This window comes from Pogonomyrmex barbatus, unplaced genomic scaffold, assembly GCF_055798465.1.
Source record: "Pogonomyrmex barbatus isolate J1 unplaced genomic scaffold, ASM5579846v1 scaffold14, whole genome shotgun sequence".
NCBI lineage: Eukaryota > Metazoa > Arthropoda > Insecta > Hymenoptera > Formicidae > Pogonomyrmex > Pogonomyrmex barbatus.
The window spans coordinates 6809648-6830381 of record NW_028297110.1 but is presented as its reverse complement, the minus strand read 5'-3'; the positions used below and the strand labels follow the sequence as shown (position 1 = coordinate 6830381).

Genomic DNA, 20734 nt, shown 5'->3' with positions numbered 1-20734 from the left:
CTCTTCCCCGCGCTCTCCATTCCCCCCGCACACCCGCATCCCCCCCCTCGAGCTCCTAGGTTAGAACCGGCCAAGTATACCTACTGGAAATCTTGCCGCGGAGCAGCATCCGAACTTCTCCGAATCATATCAAATCTAGTCAGAGATAAAAAGATTTCCTTATTTCTTGGAAGCGGTGGTGGCTTGATTGTCGCTCATGATTCGCGGCCCTCACTTCAAGAAATCTTGCCTATAAATATATATATATATATATATATATATATATATATATATATATATATTGTCGCGCTTGCGACGGGCACACGCACAGACCGCGCAGCAAGGAAGGAAGAAACGAATTTTAAGAAACGTAGGAATATATATTTATTATTTTAATATACATGAGAACACTCTTTTACAAGAACACTCTTTAATAATAATAGAATTCACAGCGACATGACTTTAACTCGCGCGCCGCGCCGTCGACTCTATCACAACAACACTTGACAACCGTTTCATGACTGCGTTGGCAAGGAACGATCTTCAAGTTAGAAATCGATGTGAGGGTAATGCCGAGGCTCCCTTCTCTTCGAAATTGTCGTCCCGACAATTCCAGGGAAACTCTCTCGCAGAAAAAGCTTTTTCTTCCATGGTGAAATTCTTAGGGAATCTGTCGGTTTCCTGCTCTACTCCCCCCCCCCGTACTGCTGCTGCAGATTATCGAGTGCCGAACCAGAGTACCCAACTTCATCCTTCCCAGAAGTCCCGTGCCGCTGCGAGGTCATCTTTTCTCTTCTTTTTTTTTCTTGATGTTTCTTCATCTTGTGCTTGTGTCTTGTGCACTTCTCTCTTGAATCTTCAGATAAAAAGGGAGGGGAAAGCTTCCGTGAGTACGAATATAACCAGTTCTAACCCAGGAGCTCCGAGCGGAGTGCAGGTGTGCGGGATGACTCGGAGACGCGGGGTAAAGGAGAGGGGATAACTGGTAGGCGCGGGAAAGGAGGAATGCTTTGTCGATGATCCTTTGGAATGTACTTTTGTCTGGAAACTGTCCCCTCTTTTTTATGAAAATCACATCGAAACATTGCCAAACACCCCCTAATTTGGAGCGGAGACTTAACTCGGAATATTATTTTATTTTAAAATAGGAAATAGGTTTATTTTGATTGAAATCATATTTTTAAGCGTGAAAACGTTTTTTATTCACAATTTTGTTATATCGTCTTTTTTTCATACATACAAAAACTAAAGCTAACAGTTCGCAATCGATGAGTTAATGCCTATCGAAGATATCGCTATTGCGTGGCTAGCGATATCTTCGATAGGCGTATCACGTATGGTACTTTCTCGAGATTTGTTATAAGATTTGTTATAAAATTTGTTGTATAATAGACGCAATGTTAGAGAATCGCGTATACTTGACATTGATCGTATCAATGAGTTTGTCTAGTTGATTGAACGTTACATCAATACATTCGGCGAGATTAAACATACGGCGTAACATTGATTCAACCATCATAATACGTACGTTGGAAGATTCAAAATGTACGAGTGTAACATCGTTTATCATGCAAACTCGGACTGTTAACAGTCCGACGCTTATAAAATTGTCTTTGTAATTGTTTCGTAGCAATTTCGTAGATATTCCATTGTTGCTCATGGCACGTGTTCTTTCCATGTTTCGAGAGACAGTCGATTTAACTTCTGTCCTCGATGATCTCCTAGGACGATATCCACGTAGCTCGTTGGGCCAACATTGATTCCAATTTCCAGACTTGAAACCCGTAGCCGTCAGTTTGTAACGTCTACTCAGTAAGCGCACCGTGCGACGCTCTACCGAAATGTTGTGTAACAGAAATTAAGTACATAATGCGTAATGTTACAAAAAGAAAAAAAAGAAGATGTCGAACTTACGCATTACGTTCCTTCTTCGTTTCACCATCGTACAGTGCGTTGCTTCCTTTGGCGGAGTGCGATCAGTCCTCCGTCATTCGTTTATACGAACGATCAACACGCAATGTGCGTGTTGATCGCTCGTATAAACGAATGACGGAGGACTGATCGCACGAGCACAAATTTTGACACGGCAGAGCGTTAATCCTTCCTCTTTCGAAAGATGGAGTGGGCAAAAGATCCAATGAACAGCAATATTCTATTATAGTAGTATTTCGTGAACAGACATGTTATAGTGACCAAGAAGCAAAGGATCGTTCAAGTACAATTGCAGATAAGTAGGCAAACAAGGGGAGGGTCATAGGATTCTTCTGACTGTCGCTGAAGTAATTTTTTTCTCCTTGATCGGTAAGGATGGTTTTCCCCCTTGGCGATCGGGGAATGGTTTCCCCCTGGCGGTCATGGACCTGGCGATCGTGAGCCTGGCGGTCGAAGGTGGTTTCTTTCGGCATCTGCGGGGTCCGGTGGGAGGATGTCACGCGTCCTGTTTTTTAGGATGCCGCGGTTAGGCGCGCGTCCTGTTTTTCGCGGCGACAGGAAGGCGCGCGTCCTGTTTTTAGGATGCCGCGCGTTCTGTTTTTAGAATGTCGCGGTTAGACGGCGTCTTTTATGGGATTGGAAAGGATGCCGTCTTTTCGGGAAGATACCGCGGTTTGGCAGGATACAACGTCTTCGACGCTGCCTTAGAGTATATATATTTGACTAAGAATATCGACGACGTATCATTAGTTTGCGAGATGGAGAGGCAGTCTAAAATTCCGGAAAGTCAATTGAAGGATCCGGAAATAATAATGTTCTTAGACGAACCATTCGAGTTCTCGAGAGAGATGAAACGCGAGGTAGTGGAACAGGATAAACGCGCGATGACGATGGAATGGGAGAGACAACCGACGATCGAGCGGGAAGAGGAGGAGGAAGACGAGATATCGGCGGAAACCGATAGCGATGCGAGTTGATACGCACGATGTGGACGTCTACACATTCGATGATATGTAATTTGCGGCTGATGATGGCGTTTCTGTCTAGACATCTGGCGCTTCGTCGAGGAACGGAGCCGATCACGCGTATACGCGAGGCCGAGCGTATGAGGAACGCTATACGTATCGTCACCTACGTGTGGAATCGGAAAGGCCCGTTGAACTCGTTCTGTTTGAGGGAAAGCATGGGAAAGCATGGTTCGCTTCGTCGAGAATTCCGCGACGCCAGACGAACGCGCGTTGCTTATGGAGATCGAAATAGCGAAGGAGACTTCCTCGAGATGGATACGAGAGTATGGGAAGCATCTGGCGCATCTTAATATGGCGAGGAGGAGGAACCTCAATGACGAGATTTATGACAGCGATTTAGATGCGTTGTTCACGTCCTTGTCTGGAGACAAGGAGGATATTTACCGATTCGTTCAATATGTGATGAAGTTGGAGGGTGGACGACACTTCGAGACGAGATCTCCGGGCGAGAAGAGGACTGATTGCGAGTTGATTCAATTGTACGTGCACAACGTTAAGGATATAGTCAAGAAGAAGAAGCGCAACTGGTAGAAACATGCGAAATTGAAAGTTCAATTTTTTAACTCCACGTCGGATCGGAAGAAGGGGTTGGTGCGACAGTTGATAGATCGGGCCGCTGACGATCTGAGGAGAGTGCCCGGGGGTGCGCAGGGAAGCGAGAAGCATCAAGTGCGACAACGAGTAGGAATGTATTGCTATGAGGCTCGTGCGAATTATCGTGAAAAAGATCAATTGTAGTAGAGTGCGAATTTGCGCAAGTATATGACTATGTATAAAACTATATAAATATATTGTCGCACTCGCAGCGGGTTCACTCGCGTCACTTTCACGCAAGGAAAGGAAGAGACGGTTAGAAAAAAAAACACTCTTTATTAGCACTAAGCACGGGAGCGCTAACAAAAGCTTTTTACAGTTTAATAATAATTTGCTGTGACACAACTCAAACTTGCCGCGCCGACGACTCTCTCGCTAAAAACAACGCTTGATAACCGCTTGACGACCGCGTCGGCAAGGAACGATCCTCAGGTTGGAAATGTATGAGGGTAATGTCGAGCGGAACACCGCTCGGTCGTACCACTATCCCCCTCCTCTTCGAAATTGTCGTTCCGACAATTCCAGGGAACTCCCTCGCAGAAAAGTCGGCTTCTTCTTCCATGATGAGCTCTCTGGAAATTTGTCGGCTTCTTGCTCTATCCCGAGCTGCTGCTGCGGGTTATCGAGCGCCGAACCCAAACTTCATCCTTCCCGGAAGTTCCGTGCCGCTGCGAGGTCATCTTCCCTCTTCTTTCTTCTTCCGAGATGCTTCTTTATCTTGTGACTTGCGCACTTCTCTCTTGAATCTTCGGACAAAGAGGAGGAAACTTCCATGGACCCTTTCGTCCTTACGAACACTCCAAGTCCCCGCCTCGGCATTTGCCCTAAGTTCCTTGAAAAAAAACCACGGTTAAAAAAAAACACTCACCGAGGGCGAGGCGGACTTCTTAAAAAAAAAAGATTTCCTTAGCCGGATGTTTGGACAGATAATAGAAGATCTTCCTCTTAAAGTGAGGCCAACAAATTTCAAACAAGAAACACAAACATAAACAATATATATCTACTATACATAAACAATATATATCTATAAACATATCTACAGTATCTACTACTAAAGAACTTTTTTTTTTTAATTAATTATCCCACAAAAATGAAAAATGAAAAATGTACATATCTCTTTTTACACACTTACAGGCTCAATTCCGATTCTTTTCTTTTCCTCAAATGGAGCTAATCTATCTAAATGTACTACTTTATTTTTATGCCTTTTCGTTTTTCGAATGCAATAAACTACATCGTTCATTTTCCTAATTAACCTCATAAGGTTCTTCCCAACTATTTTGTAACTTGGGAGTCCTTCCTCGCATTCTTTGAGGATTATAAAACCAAACTTTTTGGCCAGGCATAAAAATTAGTCGCCTATCCTTCCGATCGTAATTCATTTTTATTCTTTGCGATTTTAAATTCATACGTTGACTCGCAACATTATGAATATGAATCATTCTCTCAATCTAAATGAATATCCTCCTTCTTGGAGAACATTACTGGTTTCAGGAGGAAAGCCACGAAGAAGATCTAACGGCAATCTTAATTCTGTATCCAAATTCAATTCTATAGGAGTAAAACCTGCGACCTCATGCTTAGAAGATCTGTAAGCTAATAATCCTAAAGGGACCCAACGATTCCAATCTCTCTGATTTTCTGAAACAAATTTAGACAATTTAACAAAGTCTGATGTTGTCGTTTCACCTGACCGTTAGATTGTGGATGAAGAGGAGTAGTGCGAGTTTTCTTTATTCCTAAAATTCGACATAACTCCTGAAACATTCGCGATTCGAAATTCCTATCTTGATTCGTATGTATTTCCAATGGCACTCCATGCCTAGATATTATCTGATTTATAAAGACTTTCGCCACCGTACAAGCTTTAATATTTCTCAGTGGAAAAGCTTCCATCCATTTTGAGAAACAATCAGTGACTACTAATAAATATTTATTCCCGGAAGAAGAAACCGGTAAGGGGCCTAAGGGGACATCCATCTGCACCCTCTCAAAGGGAGCACCTACATTATAAATCTGAAAAGCAGATTTTCCCTTTCCAACAGGATCTTTTCTAGCTACACAAACTTTACAGGTCCTGATCCAATGTTCTACATCTTGTTTGCATGTCGCCCAAAAGAAACGCTTCCGAATCTTTCAAGAGTTTTATTTACTCCAAAATGTCCTCCTGTAGAAGAATCATGTGCCTCCTCCAAAACCTGTTGCATCATTTTATGAGGAACAACAATTTGAAGAATAACAATTTTCAAATCAGGAGACTCCCATCTCCTACAAAGAACTCCATCCTTAATAATCAAAGAATCCCATTGAGACCAATAAATTTTCGAAGAAGCATTCCCGGAAATAATCTCATGTCGAAGATGGCATCTACCTATTTCCTTACTTCGAAGAATTTCAACAATCGAAGGATCTTCTAACTGCACTGACTGCCAATCCTTCGATTCCCTTCCCTTTAAAACTATCCTTTTTAAATATTCCCCTTTGTTTTCCTCCTCTCTTCTTTCCACTCTGGCGCAATAATTGCAGTCACTTTCCACATAGGGGCATCTTGATAATCCATCAGCGTTCTCATGCGATTTCCCTGCTCGATGAGAAATTTCAAAATTATATTGCTGAAGACGTTCCAACCAGCGGGTCAACTGACCTTCCAATTCCCTAAAAGACATCAACCAACGGAGAGAAACATGATCAGTTCTTATTAAGAATTCTCGTCCATATAAATAGTGATGAAAATTTTTCAAATTTTTCAACTATTGCTAACAACTCTCTTCAAGTTACACAATAATTTCTTTCGGTTTTACTCAAAACCCTACTAAAATAAGCAATTACTCTCTCCTTTCCTTCTTGCATCTGGGATAAAACAGCACCAATGCCATGATTCGAGGCGTCAGTATCCAAAATGAATTTTCCTGTCTCAATTGGAAAGGATAAGACAGGGGAAAAAATCAAAAATCATCGCTTAACAAATGCCTCCTGACAATGTTCATCCCAAACAAATCTACATTGTTTCCCTGTCAAGGAAAACATAGGGGTTTTGCAATTTCCTCTAACAAATTTCCTATAAGAAACATAACCCCAAGAAATTGCAAATTTGCTTCTTATTCCGCAGAACAGGCCATTCCTGTACGGAAGCTATCTTTCAGAGTCAGTAGATTCCTTCTTCCGAGACTTCATCCTAAATATTTAACTTTCCTTCCAAACAGGGAACATTTCTTTGAATTTATTTTTAAATTTGCTGCCTTGAGACGAAGAAAAACTTCCCGTAAATTAGCCAACATCTCTTCAAAGATTTTACTGAAAATCACATCATCTAAATAAACCAAACAGATTTTATTTAATATCTGATGAAGAACCCTTAATCTCTTAAAAGTCGCCGGGGCATTACATAATCCAAATGGCATCACAGTAAATTGCCACAAACCGTTACCTTGAGAATACCGTTTTTTCCTTATCTTCTGGACGAAGCTTCACCTGCCAGTACCCACTTTCCAAATCCAATGTGGAAAACCAAGAATTTCCTAACAATCGATCAAGATCATCAATTTAAAAACAAATCCAAAGAAATGTTCCCTGTTCTTGGCAGTGGGTAACAATCCTTCTCAGTGATTGCATTGAGCTTTCTGTCCACACAGAACCTCAACGTCCCATCCTTCTTCTTCACCATAACCGCAGGTGAAACCTGCAGTCCCAAAGACTGTGGGATTCTTCAATCACCCCTTGCTGTTTCATCTCTTCAAGAATTTTCTCCATCTCATCTCGCATCTGTAAGGGAATATATCTAAGAGTCTGCTTAATAGGACTTGATTTTCCTACAAATTGAGTGCAATTTTCCGCTATAATATTTTCCGAAAAGATATCCTGAAACTCCTCGAGAAATTCAGAAAAACTTTTCTTTTACAAATCATTTAACCCTTCCGAATTCCTATTGAAGAAATTTAATAAAAATTCAAGAATTTTCCTTTCTGGGAGACTAATATGAGAACAAAATAGGTTTCCCTCTTTTCCCTCTTTTATCATTACTAAAGAGAGAATTAAAGATCCTATTCTGCCCGACTTTAACAAGAAAATCTGCTCTCAAGATGCATTCATCCTCAATTTCCGCTACATACGTCGGAAATTCTAAGGAAAACTTTCCTAACTCGACTTTTACATTTGTTTTAAAATTAATGGGAACTTCTTGCCCAGTTAAATATCTCAATTTTCTATTCCCTAACCAAAACTGTTGCCTTCCCGACCTAACCAATCTTTTATTCAGAATCGAAACATCTGAGCCCGTGTCAATTTTGAAAACACAATTTTGATCGTCTAATCTCCCTTGAAAACAAAAATGTCCTGCTTTTCTACTTAAATTCCCGAAAGAAAGATTCCTTTCCCTAGCGATATTACATTTCCGCGCCGAGCCCTGCGTTACACCGCTGCAAAGCTCGGCGAGCCCGAGTTTCCCTTACCTGAATTAACTAATGAAGGGCACTCCGTTCGGAAGTATCTTTTAGCTCCACATTGCCAGCATTCGTTGGCTCCTCTTTTAGGATCGAAAGTTTCCTTTTGTTTACTGTTAAAATTATTAAATTTCCCGCGATTTTGCTTATAATCACGTGCGAAAATTTCTCCTTTGTTCAAAAAAGTTCCGTTCGTGTCCGACCTCAAAACTAATTTTCCCCTTTCGATCTCTCTCCTGAAATTTGGGAAAACTATTTTCCTTAATAATTTTTACCGCTGGCTCTTTCCACAGCAACCCTCAAAGATGTATGCCTTTTCATTTGAAGAGTCTGCTTAATAAAACCGTCTGTCAACGCGACAATAAATTGCGAGCACGCAATTTTATCCTGTATACCAGGAGAGCATTCCGGATAGGCTAAACGAGACAAAGTCCGAGCCAAGTGCAGCCAATTCCTCCCCAAATTTCTGCTTCCGATTTATAAACTGCATATAATAATTTTGCACCGAAAATTTTTCCCCAAAATGTAACTCTAGTTTTAGAGACTAATTCGCTATATTGCGAATTTTCCATTCCCTCCTCTAAAACTGAACGCGCCTTCCTTCTCAAACAGGAAGCCAATACAATTACTTTCTCCGAATTTTCCCATCTATTTGCCTGAACAATCAATTCGAATTGAAATAAAAATTCTCGCAAAGGAACGCTCCCGTCATCGGGCTTTAATTTTAAACCGAGATCGAGACTTAAAATTGGATTTGACTGGTCTGGTATGGGTGGTTCATGCTCCTCGGACTACCGCACTGATCCTCCCTGCTCTTCCGCTCCACGTCGCTGCTCCGCTCGCTCTTCTCTAAGAAGGCGAAACTCCTCAATGGTAATTCGAAGAACCATCTCCAAGCTCGGAATCATTTCCGGTTCCTCCATTCGCACACAAGCTCTCTTTCTAGCCGAGACAACCCGTCTCCCCGACACTCCTTCCTGTCTCCTCCGTCACTGTTTCCTTTCCTTTTAATTCCGCTTGACGCTCCGCTATGTTTTTCATATCCCGGACGAGCCCCCAAAAATGTCGCACTCGCGGCGGGTTCACTCGCGTTACTCTCACGCAAGGAAAGGAAGAGACGGTTAGAAAAGAAACACACTTTATTAAGCACTAAGCACGAGAGCAATAACAAAAGCTTTTCACAGTTTAATAATAATTCGCCGCAACGCAGCTCAAACTCGCGCGCCGCGCCGACGACTCTCGCCAAAAACAATGCTTGACAATCGCTTGACGACCGCGTCGGCAAGGAACGATCTTCAGGTTGGAAATGTATGAGAGTAGCGTCGAGCGGAACACCGCTTGGTCGTAACAATATGTATAAGAATATGTATACGAATTTGAATATATAAATATATACGTATAAGACTATGTATACGAATATGAATATATAAATATATATGTATAAGTATATGCATAAGTATATGAAAAATACGTATAAGTATATGATGAATTCGTATAAGTATATATTGAGTAATAAAAAAAATGAATATATGTACGAGATATATTAAAATAAAAAAAAATGTGAATCGCCATTAATACGCATCGTTGTTACAGCGATAACTAACCGCGAGGGGCGGAGTTCTCTTTCCCTTCCTCGTTCGTTTATATATCGTAGAAACGAGAGGCGGGTCAGCGATTTGCCGGAAGTTTTCAACTTGCGATACCGAGGGCAACGTTATCGGGAATGTATGAGAGACGAGAGGTAGGAGTCGCGCGAGAAAAAAATCGTTTTAGGAGTATTAATAATGAGAGAATATTTTATTAAGAATGTAAAAAGAGGAAAAAGATAAAAAAAAGTGACGCTTCACGAGGAAAAAAGGAATTTCTTCTTTCAGATGATTTCGCGATGCGTCTTTTCGCGCTCGCTATGAGCGGTTACCGGAAATCAGGCCGCAACGGCGATAGGAAATTCGTCTATCGTTGATTATTTTTTCTATTCTATCGCTTCTATTCTATCGAGATCGTCATTCGTTGGTTTTTTAATCGCGCGACGAGAGATCTTATCTTTTTTCAGAATCGCTCGATGAGAGCGATCTCGCTATCGCGTACGTTTCTCGTATTCGACGATCTATCGTCGGTTCGAAAGAATGAGGAAAAAAAATCTTTAAAATGTATAATATAAAACATGTATAATATAAACGAATAATAAAATGTACATACAATGTATAATATATAAAGTAATATAAACATACAGTATAATATATAAAGTATAAAATAAAGTATAAGTAACAAAGATGTAAATATAAATGTGTAATGTAAAAATATGTAATATATAAATGTGTAATATAAAAAATATGTAATATATAAATGTATAATATAATTTACTCCCAACTTGAGTGGCTCCATATCTCAAATTAAACAAATCTCCATCTGATAGATTCATGTCGTATATATTATTCCCATCTTCGTCTTCTATCGCGTCTTCTATGTCGCACAAGTGTCGAATCCATTTCCTCTTTAGTTGGATCCACTTCATATGTTTTATGTGACTATATCCCTCTATCTTTGTATCATCGCCCCATAAGAAACGACTCAACACGAGCTGAAAAGAATACAATATAAGAATACAATATAAAAAAATTCGCGTACTACTATTACATCTAATATATAATACTATGTATGATAGACTTACAAAATTATTTTCCTCCAAAAATTGGTAGCTCATGCAGCCAAGCAAGGGTAGAGGAGTTGGGAAATCGTGCTTGACGGATTACTGTAAAAAGATATAAAATATCGTAAATATACAAATATCAAAAATATACAAAATAAATAATATTTATCTAAAAATAATATATACTCACTTGTAATTTGTTATTCTTAAACGACAAAATGATGTCTTAATAACCACATCTTGCGCAGGCGCCGTACGCCTATCTGCCTATGGTTGCCATTGAAAACAATATTAAACTATTAAAAAAATTTTTTTACATTGAATCATTTAACGCATTAGCTCTGCGACGTCGATTTTATTAAGTAATTTATTAAAACGATTTCAAAACACACCAAAATTTATTCCGTAGCCAATGCGTTAAATAATTAGATATTTACCCTGTTCAACGGGTACTCTACCGTGAATACTTTGACTTCTCCGTTAATAACAGTTCAGCATATCACAGAAGAGTATTGCAGAAATCTGGTGATAGTCATGAACGGTTTGCAGGTCTCATATCCGTAATACGCTTTTCGAAATTTTAAATACATACATATCGTACAGCACAGCGAACTTACGCTCGAAATCTAAGTTCATATCGTCGTAGAGATAGAATTCGGAATTCAAATAGAGTTTTACATTAGTCAGCTTGCAATCGTCGAATTTAGAAACGTCTTCCGATGATACGTTTTTCCTCCTGATCTGTAGCGCGAAAATCACGTATCGCGGTTTCTCCAATTGCGTCGCCGCTTTTACCGTCCACGAATGCTTGATCGTACTTTACAATAAGGGAAATTCGTACAGATCCCACGAACGAAAGCCCATGCTCAGATATCATTCGCTCTCCAACGTTTGCAGAAGCGACAATTTGTTGACGTCGTTCAGTATCACGTGCGGCATTCGCCACTGTAACCTCAGCGTGATCTTTGGTCTCTGGATCCGGATGCGCCACGACGCAATTGTTATCGTTGCAAGCGCGTATCAGAATGAATTCGTGTCGCGCGTTTATCACTATGTGCTTGTAATCCTCGCAGAAATCGAGGAGTACATTAAGAGGCATGCAAAAGTTGAAATCGTCCAACGCTATAGGCGAGATCTCCGGAGTTCTGTAAAGCTCTATCTCTCTCGTAGCTCAACGATACGTAGTTTTTTCATCAAGGTCGTTATCCCGACGTTTCTGCTCTTATCGATCTCCACGCCATTGAGCTCGTATCGAATCTCGAATATAAACGCGATGCAGTTGTTGACTAGTTTCGCTTTCATACCTTCCTTCAACGTACCTTCCTTCGCCATACCTTCCTTCGTCGTACCTTCCTTCGCGCTCTCTCTCTCTCTCTCTCTCGTCGCAAACTTTCCCTCGATGTACAGAAAACTTTCGCACGACAACGTGTACAGATTCTGCTGCTGTATAAGTATTCGTATCTCGTCGCTGTATCCGAATGTGGTGTTAGCATACGGACTGTAAGTGTGGTCTCTAGTCTCACGATACGATCGTCAAAGATCGGGGCACCTTCGATACTTAAAATGTCGCTCGCCATGTCGATTCTTCATGACGAAACCTAAAGATCTTAAGAACACATTCGCGTTCAACTCCTTCGCCTTTCCCTCGCGCACCTTCCTCGTCGCGTCGTTCCGCGGTAGGATCGCGGACGTAGCGTTTGCGTCTCCTCTCGCATACGACTCGTTCAGAACGAGCATCTTTCGCTCTCGCGCATCTCTCTACTACCTTCGCACGTGAAGTCGCATTGTTATCTCTTCTCCGCGAAAGTCGATCGGTCGTCCGTCCTGATCCATGAAGCGTGATATCGGTGATATCTCGCGATGATTGGAAAGTAAATGATCGACGTCAGAGCGTTCGACAATTTATATCCCGGAGGAACGTTCGGAGAAAACTCGTGTGAATCGGTTCGTCGTTGTTGTACGCACCCGCGGTGATATTGCACTCCACCCGAATGATGTTCACGTTCATGATATTCACGAGTTCGTCGGACGTGTGTCATTTGTTCGATCGTAACACGCGCGACGACGAGAATCCCAGGAGCGAATCGATGTTGTTCGGTTTCACGAAGTTGACTCGATACTCGCACCTGATCTCGTTTCTCATGTTCGCGTGTTCTCGTTAACGCGAATGATCAGAGGCCGCGTGCCCCTGTCGCTCTCATCGCTCTCGTCGTAGACGACGTCGTTGCTCTCGTCATCGTCGCTCGTCCTCTTGCTTGCGTCGATACTTTGCCTCTTAGAGATAGTGGCGTTCAGATATCTGTCTATCGCGCTCAACTCGTACGAAGCCTCGGGAATCACGATCGTTTTGTCGTCATCGTCGTAGTAGAACTTATTATTCGTGGAATCGACGTTCGGTATAGTGTTGTACGTCTCGAAATTCGTGAGATCCAACTCGTAATCGTCGTCACTCAGATCTAAGGCGGGAAAATAGCACGCCGTGAGAACGCTACTCTTTCCGGTGAACGAAAGGCTCAACGACATCGCGACCGATCCCCGAGAAAAATCGCAGGCACAACTTACCGCAGGTGCTCTGATCATACGTCTGATATCTCTCGAGTTCCCTCGGCAATCGAAATCATCGAAGTAAACCGCGTCGTTGCCTTTCTTCACGTAGGCGATCCAGTGAGTACCCGTCGAGTTGTCGAGATTCACGATGCTACTCTCGTTGCGTCGCACCTTTAACGGTAACGCGTTACGCATATACACTCTTCTGAAGAAGGGTATTCGCAGACACGCCGAGCGGCTCAGCTGCTCGTTCGTCGTGATGCCAGAGAGTAATTCAAGCGATCTTAACGCTTCCTTCCACAATTTTTTTTTCATTCTTCTCGTCACACCGCTGCCACGTTTGTAAGGCGCTAAATGCAATCTGTGATCCTCCATCACCCGATTGTGACGTTGCAACTCCTCCAGTTAACGCCAAGCAGCCTTACCGGCCGCTTTCGCAACGCCTGCTGTGCCACTGATCAAAAAACCGAGCGCGCCTATCAGAAAGATGGGCGACAAACCTTCGCGTTTCGCCGTCGGAAGTATCCTCCTCATCGTCTTCCTCTTCTTCTTTCTCAAACCCTTGCCCAGCTTTGTTTTTCCTTTCATAGCCACCCATACGGCGATCGTGGCTTTCTCGCCGAAGGTGGAATCTCCGGCCGTTATATGTTCGCGTGCCTTCTCGGCGAGAACTCGATCGGCAGCGTAGCGATCGGCGAGTTCTTTGTTTCGCGAGCAGGCGACGTCGCTCGCGGTATGCCGCGTCCAACGGTTGACGCCTTGATCGCCGCACGCCAATCACTTCGTGAGACGGGTGCCGGATCCGCAAAATTGATACCCGGGAATATGTAGTTCGAAGGGAAGCGCGTTTATCGTCGTATCGAGTAATCCTGCGTCGTTGAGCATTCGCTATAGTTCTTAATGAGAGGTGCTGGACCGTCTATGTGCGATCGCTGCCACGGACGATTGTAATGCTTCAGACATACGCTTCAGACAACGTTGCATCTCAAGATCCGCTCTCAGATGATCGGGTAATCTGTTCCAGAGTAGCTCCATCTGTCGAAATCGCGCACGAGAACGATCTTCGGAATAAGTCGCAACTGTTCGGCGGATAGATTGAGAATATCGTGTTTGTTCATCAATAGGGGAAACATATCGATCACTGTGCACAATCGAATCGCTATCGAATATAAGTAGAACGATTATCGATCGCGTCTCCTCGAAACGAGCGTAAATGCGATTCATTCGACGGTCGCCGGCTATAGGAAGTGTCCAATCTTGATCGTAAAGCTCGACGAATCTCGGACGACGCAGTCGGGAGGGCGGGCAGACACAGCCTTCTACTACCGAATACGATATGTTGCATCATTTGCGGCCCTTCCAATTGCGGTAAAACGAACATGTTGATAAGCATGCTCGAAAGCACGGCATGCATTTCGAGAACGTGTACGTCTACTTGAAATCTCTATAACAACCGAAGTATCGATACCTAGCCGAGTTGCTCGAATCGATGGACGAGATCGGCTATCGCGCGTTCTCAAATAATAGCGACGTCATGCCATCGAGCGAAGCGCTTCCCGATTCGATATTCGTGTTCGACGATGTGGCTTGTGACAAGCAGAACGCGATCAGGGAATATTTCGCCATGAGTCAACACTCGAACATCGATTGTTTCTATCTCTGTCAGATGTACGTTAAAATTCCGAAACACCTGATACGCGACAACGCGAATCTCTGGATTCTGTTTAAGCAGGATAGCACTAACCTAAAGCATGTTTACAACGAGTACAGTGAACATATCGTACGAGGATTTTTGTGCTTCATGTCGCGCGTGTTGGAAACGCAAGTATGGTTTCGTAGTCATCGATAAGGACAGCGCGTTAAGGAACGGTAGATACAGATGAGAATTTAATGATTTCGCCGTGGTGTAGAACGATCAATTGTACGACGAGGATGAATGTCGACGCAGCGAATATGACGTTGCTCGACGGCGCGAGAGATCGCGAAGACTCAAGATTCTATACGTAAAAAGCACAGAGCGTTAAAGACCAGTGAGATAGAGGAGGAGATCGCGCTGGAGAAGCGACTCAAATCGATCGTTCAACCGTTGAAACGAATCACCGAAAATATCACGCGAGACGAGTCGAGGGAATCGACCCGATCGCATTCGTCGACGCTAAGAGGAAACACAAGACCGACGACGAGCCGCCGTCGAGACCGACAAAGAGACGCCTCTCGACGAGATCGTTCTCGATCGCGATGGCTAATCCTGCGACTAGAAGCGAATCGGAGGAATCGATCTCGAACGCGCAATGGGACACGCGTTATGTCACAAATATATGGGCGCGCTTTTAAGCGGGACAGACAGAGTGAGATCGACCACGTTTACGGGGTGTAGCTTCGACGAGGGTAGCTCAATGCTTGGCGACAAGCGATTCGACGTGGCCGCCGACGACAGCGTGATCATGGGCGACGCACGATATTCGGATACTCCGGGCTTATACGAGTTGATCTTTAAGAGACTTCCCGATGACATTGTGTACACGGAGAACGACAAGTAAACGTACAAGAGTATATACTGTTGACTACGAACGTCCATCGGTGTGACGCCCATCACAACGCGCTTATGCCCGTTCTAGGGAACAATGATTTGAAGTACATCATCGCGCATTGTTCGATAGAGACAAATTGGCGCTGGTACTGGTAAGGTGAGAAAAAGAAGGATCGACTCTATTCCATCCACTATGCGGGTGAAAGACAAAAGAATCGAATACGTTCACTGGGACGATCCCAACGAGCTAGTCGACTGTCTTCAATTGCTCGACGCCTCTCGACGAGCGGGCAACGACGCTCACGACAACGAGATTCTGTCGATAATCGAGGAGCTTTGCGAGATCGACGCGATCGAATAAAAGGCGGCGCACGCTCGCGGCGGCCGGTATTCCCGTTATGTTGGTGAACAAGTTCGGAAGACTGTTGGAGTCGTTCGGCGGAAGCGACAGGGTACGCTCGCGATCGTCGATCGAGTCCCTACGTTACGTGTGTAACAACGCGCTCTGTCTGAGCGACGATTACTACGATGCGAGAGACAGAACCATACGGCATTTAGCCGCATCGAGAATTGATAATGATGCTGCGAGGAAGACTTACGTGGATAGCGCGTTTCGAGACGAGGATCTCCGAGACGAGAAGCTACGCTACGCGAACGAACTCTCGGCGAGCACCTGAGTGTTGTTGTCGGAGACGAACGAGAGTACGGCCAAGTCGATCGGCGAATTGGAGGAATCTATGGCGCGCGTAGCCAGATTTCTAAAGTACGATACGCAGATCGCTGAGATTACGAGCAGATTATCGCGCGTGGTAGATTCGCCACCCGCGAAGGCTTGATGTTCGTGAACAAATTCTCTGGAGAGGCAGCACGACGTCGACGATCGTCCGACGATCGAGTCTCTACGAGCGTTTGGTCGTGCGTCGCAACGCGCTCTGCCTGAATCCGGACGACTACGACGTCAGCAGACGCAAGATATGGCAGCTAAACGCGCCGACGCGACGACCAAGGGTTACGTTGACGACGCGCTTCGCGTAAGGAGCGAGGAATCGAAAGCTCTAACGAACGAGTTATGAAAACAGCTGGAAGATATGAACAAGTGGATTCGGAATATTTTCTTACAGTATTACGATGTAAGAACCGAAGTAGACGTTCTGCGACACTTCGAAAAGAAGAGGGAGGCCTCACTCGTCGATCACGACAAACGAATAGGAGAAACGAGAGACGCGATGGAACAAGCGCTCGAGAAATGGGACGAACTGCGAGCTAGAGACTTGAGCGAGATCCAAAGGGACGTCGAGATGTTCGGCGACGCTCTGGAGAAACGAACGCGGAACCTAGAGGAATTACTGTGAAATTTAGAGGAATCCCTGCGAAACGAGTTCGACGCGTCATCGAGCCGCGAGTAAATCTCGACAGACGTGGAGAATCTCGCGAGTAGCATGATAGATCTGACGAGAATCGCGAGAAAAAACTGACAAACAAAGCGATAACGAGAAAGACACTGGACAAGATGCTTGTTGAACGTGGATAAAATGATAACTAGAGAAAAAAATAGATGAATTATTAATCGTGCTAAAAACGGATCTTTCGAATACCATGAAACACGATTAACGTTTGGAACGAGGAACAAGAGTGAACGCACGAAACGACAAGCACGAATAAAACTAGTGCGAATCGCACCTCGTAAATCAACAATGAGCGTCGAGAAGAGGAGACTCGTCGAGGAGCTTCACGCACCCGCGCGAAGAAACTTCCCGTCGTCGCGTCATGGTGCGCGGTTACAACGACCTGTGGCAGACCGATGTTGAGATGCTTCCGTACGCGACAAAACAAAGGTTACAACTACGTGATGACGATTTTTGACGTGTTGAGTAAGTACGCGTGGGAAGTGCCGCTGAAAAGCAAGAGCGGAAGCGAGGTAGTCGCAGCGTTGTCCAAGATATTTCATGACGACGCTCGACATCCGCGAAATCTATAAACTGACAAGGGCAAGGAATACTACAACGCCTTCGTAAAAGCGATTACGGATAGGTACGATATACGTCACTACTCGACGTACTCGGTGATGAAGGCGGCGGTGGTAGAGCGATTTAATCGCACGCTCAAGAACGACATGTGGAGAGAGACTCTTTAATGAGTTAATTAAGAAAATAAAGTTAGAATCACTGATAAACTATTCTTTATTTCTGATATCTGAATGAACTTGTCGTGCACACAGCAAGGAGCGAAAAACGAGAACAACTTAAAACTTTTGAAAACGTAAGACTCTTGAAAAAGAGGGCGCTGATGCGTAAGGTCATAGTAATATTAGGTTCCCTTAATTTAGAGGTGTACCCTTAGATATAATATATATGCACGTAAATAACACTCAATACTCCCACTCATTTCATGCATATTGTAATCAGTTAGAATAAACATAAATCGAATTATTTCAAAAAGGCAAAATTATTTAAGTTTGTGTAATCAAAAAAGAACAAAGCTTATGATTAACAAATAGAAAAACAAAGAGAAATTGATGTTACCAAATTAGTTAAAAATCTCCAAGCGAAGAACGAATCTTTTGATATACAAGTTTTGGTAACGCTTTGGAGAAAATATTACCTTGTTCCGAAGGTGAAACAAACTTCACATCAAGTACACCACTCTCAAATTTTTATCGCACAAAATGATACGCGATATCTATGTGTTTAGTGATATCTATGTGCGCTTGTAAAACACAGGATTTCTGATCAATTTTATAGCATTTTGGTTGTCTATAAACAATATAGTCGCACTTTTTTGTTTTTCCCCAATTTTTGACAATTGCCTTAGCCACATCACTTCCTTCGATGCACTTGATGCTGCCACGTATTCAGCCTCTGTTGTAGAAAGAGAAACTGATTTCTATCATTGATAGTTCCAGGTAACTGGACCTCTACACATTTTAAACACATAGCCCGTAGATTTTCTGGTGTCCTGATCTCCTGCATAGTCAGCATCAGAGTAGCCAAACTAGGACGTCGTCGTTGTCATTGTTTTTCTCGTATTTTAATCCGAGAGTGCGTGTTTTCTTCAAGTATTTAAACACACGCTTCACTGCGTTCCAATGTATAGAACCGTAGCCATTCTAAAATCTGTTGAGCAAATTCACAGAGAACAAAATATCTGCTCTAGTAGTAAGAGCAGCAAACATCAGCAATCCAAGCTGCTTTACGATATGGCATCTTATCCATTAATTTTTCATCTTTGACATCAATTGTCAAGGACATGTGTGGATCTGCTGGTGTGCTGACGGGATTTCTTCCAGATGAAAAGTCTTCAGCAATCGATCAATGTAGTTGGTTCCTGAAATGATGATGGGATCCTCTATCCTCTTCTTCTCTGTTAATTTCCTTGCCGAGATAGAGACTAGGTTCACTGGCTGTCACTTTAAAGACACATTCCAGTTCGTCGACAATTTTCATCAAGATAGTTTTATCTTGTCTTAAGAAAAGACCATCATCAACGTAGAAGACCATTATCACATCACTTCCATTGAAGTTGCCAACATAAAGTTGCCACATCCGTCAGCATGGCATTGCTGAAAGTCAAATTCCTTTAGGAATTTATGAAACCTTTCATTCCAACGTCGAGGTGCCTGTTTTAGTCCCTAAAGGGACTTCTTTAGTTTGCAAAGCAATCCTGTCACATTTGTAACTCCGTCTGGAACATCCATGTAGACCTCTTTCATCAGCTTACCATGAAGAAATGCGGTTTTTATGTCAAACTGTATTTCATTTTTCGTTTGACGGCTACTGTCAGAAGAATACGAATAGTGTCGAATCTCGTTGTTGGAGCGAAAGTCTCTGTAAAGTCGATTCCTTCAACTTGAGAGAAACCTTTTGCAACTCTTGCTTTATACCGTTGAATCTCTCCAAGTGAAGCTTTCTTTACTCTGAAAATTCATCTTGATCCGATACTCTTCTTGTTGGATGGTAGAGGAATCAACTCCCACGTGTTATTCTTTTTCAGTGCCTCCAATTCGTCTTGTATAGCGATCCTCCATTTTTCAGCTACAGGACTAGTCATAGCGTCCTTGAAGGTTTGTAGAATGTCGGCTTCAACAAGATTAGCTTGATAGTGACTAGGAGCACATAGGGATTCACAAGGGTGTAATACTTGTTTACGAGTTTCCTCTGAATCGTAATCTTCTTTCAGCAACTCTTCTTCGTTGATAGCTGCTGCTTGCTGATTTTCTTCGAGTTGTTGATCCTGAGTCTATTCCGGAATAACATTCTCGTTTTCAAGTGGAATGATAACTGCATTTTTCTTAAGTTGTTCCACTAGAGACGCTTCGTTAAAAACCACATTTCGAGAGATGATAATCTTCTTTCTCTTGTCAAACAATCTGTAATTGGTCGAGTTCGCGTCATACCCGACAAGAATGAGCTTTGTACTTTTGGGTTCAAGTTTAGTGTCCTTTTACTTAGGTGTAAGCACATAAGCTTTACTTTCAAAGACTTTCACATGGTTCAGTGAAAGCTTCTTTCCATGCCAGATCTCAAATGGTGTAGTATTTGGAATTTGATTCGAAGGCGTTCGGTTTAACAGATAAACTGCGGTATAAACCGTTTCAAACAGATATATAGGCAAATTTTTCGTGTAGAGCATAGATCGAGCTGATTCAACCATCGTTTTGTTCTCTCATTCCAATTGAGCATTTTGTTCTGGGGTATAAGGAGCAGTCCTTTCATGCTCGATCCCTAAATTTGAGAGAAATTCGTGCGAAACTCGTTGTTACAGAATTCCATCCCATTGTCCGAGCGTAAAATCTTCACTGAAAAACCGAATTTATTTTTACATTTGTTTACATATTCTTTGAAAGAATCAAGGCGGATTTATGCTTGAGAAGTTCACAGTTAGCAATGATGATGCGTCGTCTTTGAATAGCATAAAGTATTTCGCACTATCAACCGACTCAGCTATCATGGGATCAGATCAATATGAATTAATTCACCAGGTACAGTCTTTCTTCGTTCATGTTTTGAAAATGACAATTTATGCTGTTTGTCATATT

General features: G+C 42.9%; 2 protein-coding genes across 14 annotated transcripts in view; one reads left to right on the top strand and one right to left on the bottom strand.

The window, feature by feature from the left end:
• Syt20 (synaptotagmin 20) overlaps positions 1–20734 on the top strand; it is a 238264-nt gene that overhangs the window by 28748 nt on the left and 188782 nt on the right. The window lies entirely within an intron of this gene.
• Positions 10069–15226, bottom strand: LOC148937444 (uncharacterized). Its single transcript, XM_089072865.1, has 2 exons — positions 10644–15226; positions 10069–10553 (listed from the first exon to the last, which is right to left on the bottom strand). The coding sequence occupies exon 1, from the start codon at positions 13542–13544 to the stop codon at positions 12762–12764; it is 783 nt and encodes a 260-aa protein (XP_088928991.1). The 5' UTR covers positions 13545–15226; the 3' UTR covers positions 10069–10553; positions 10644–12761.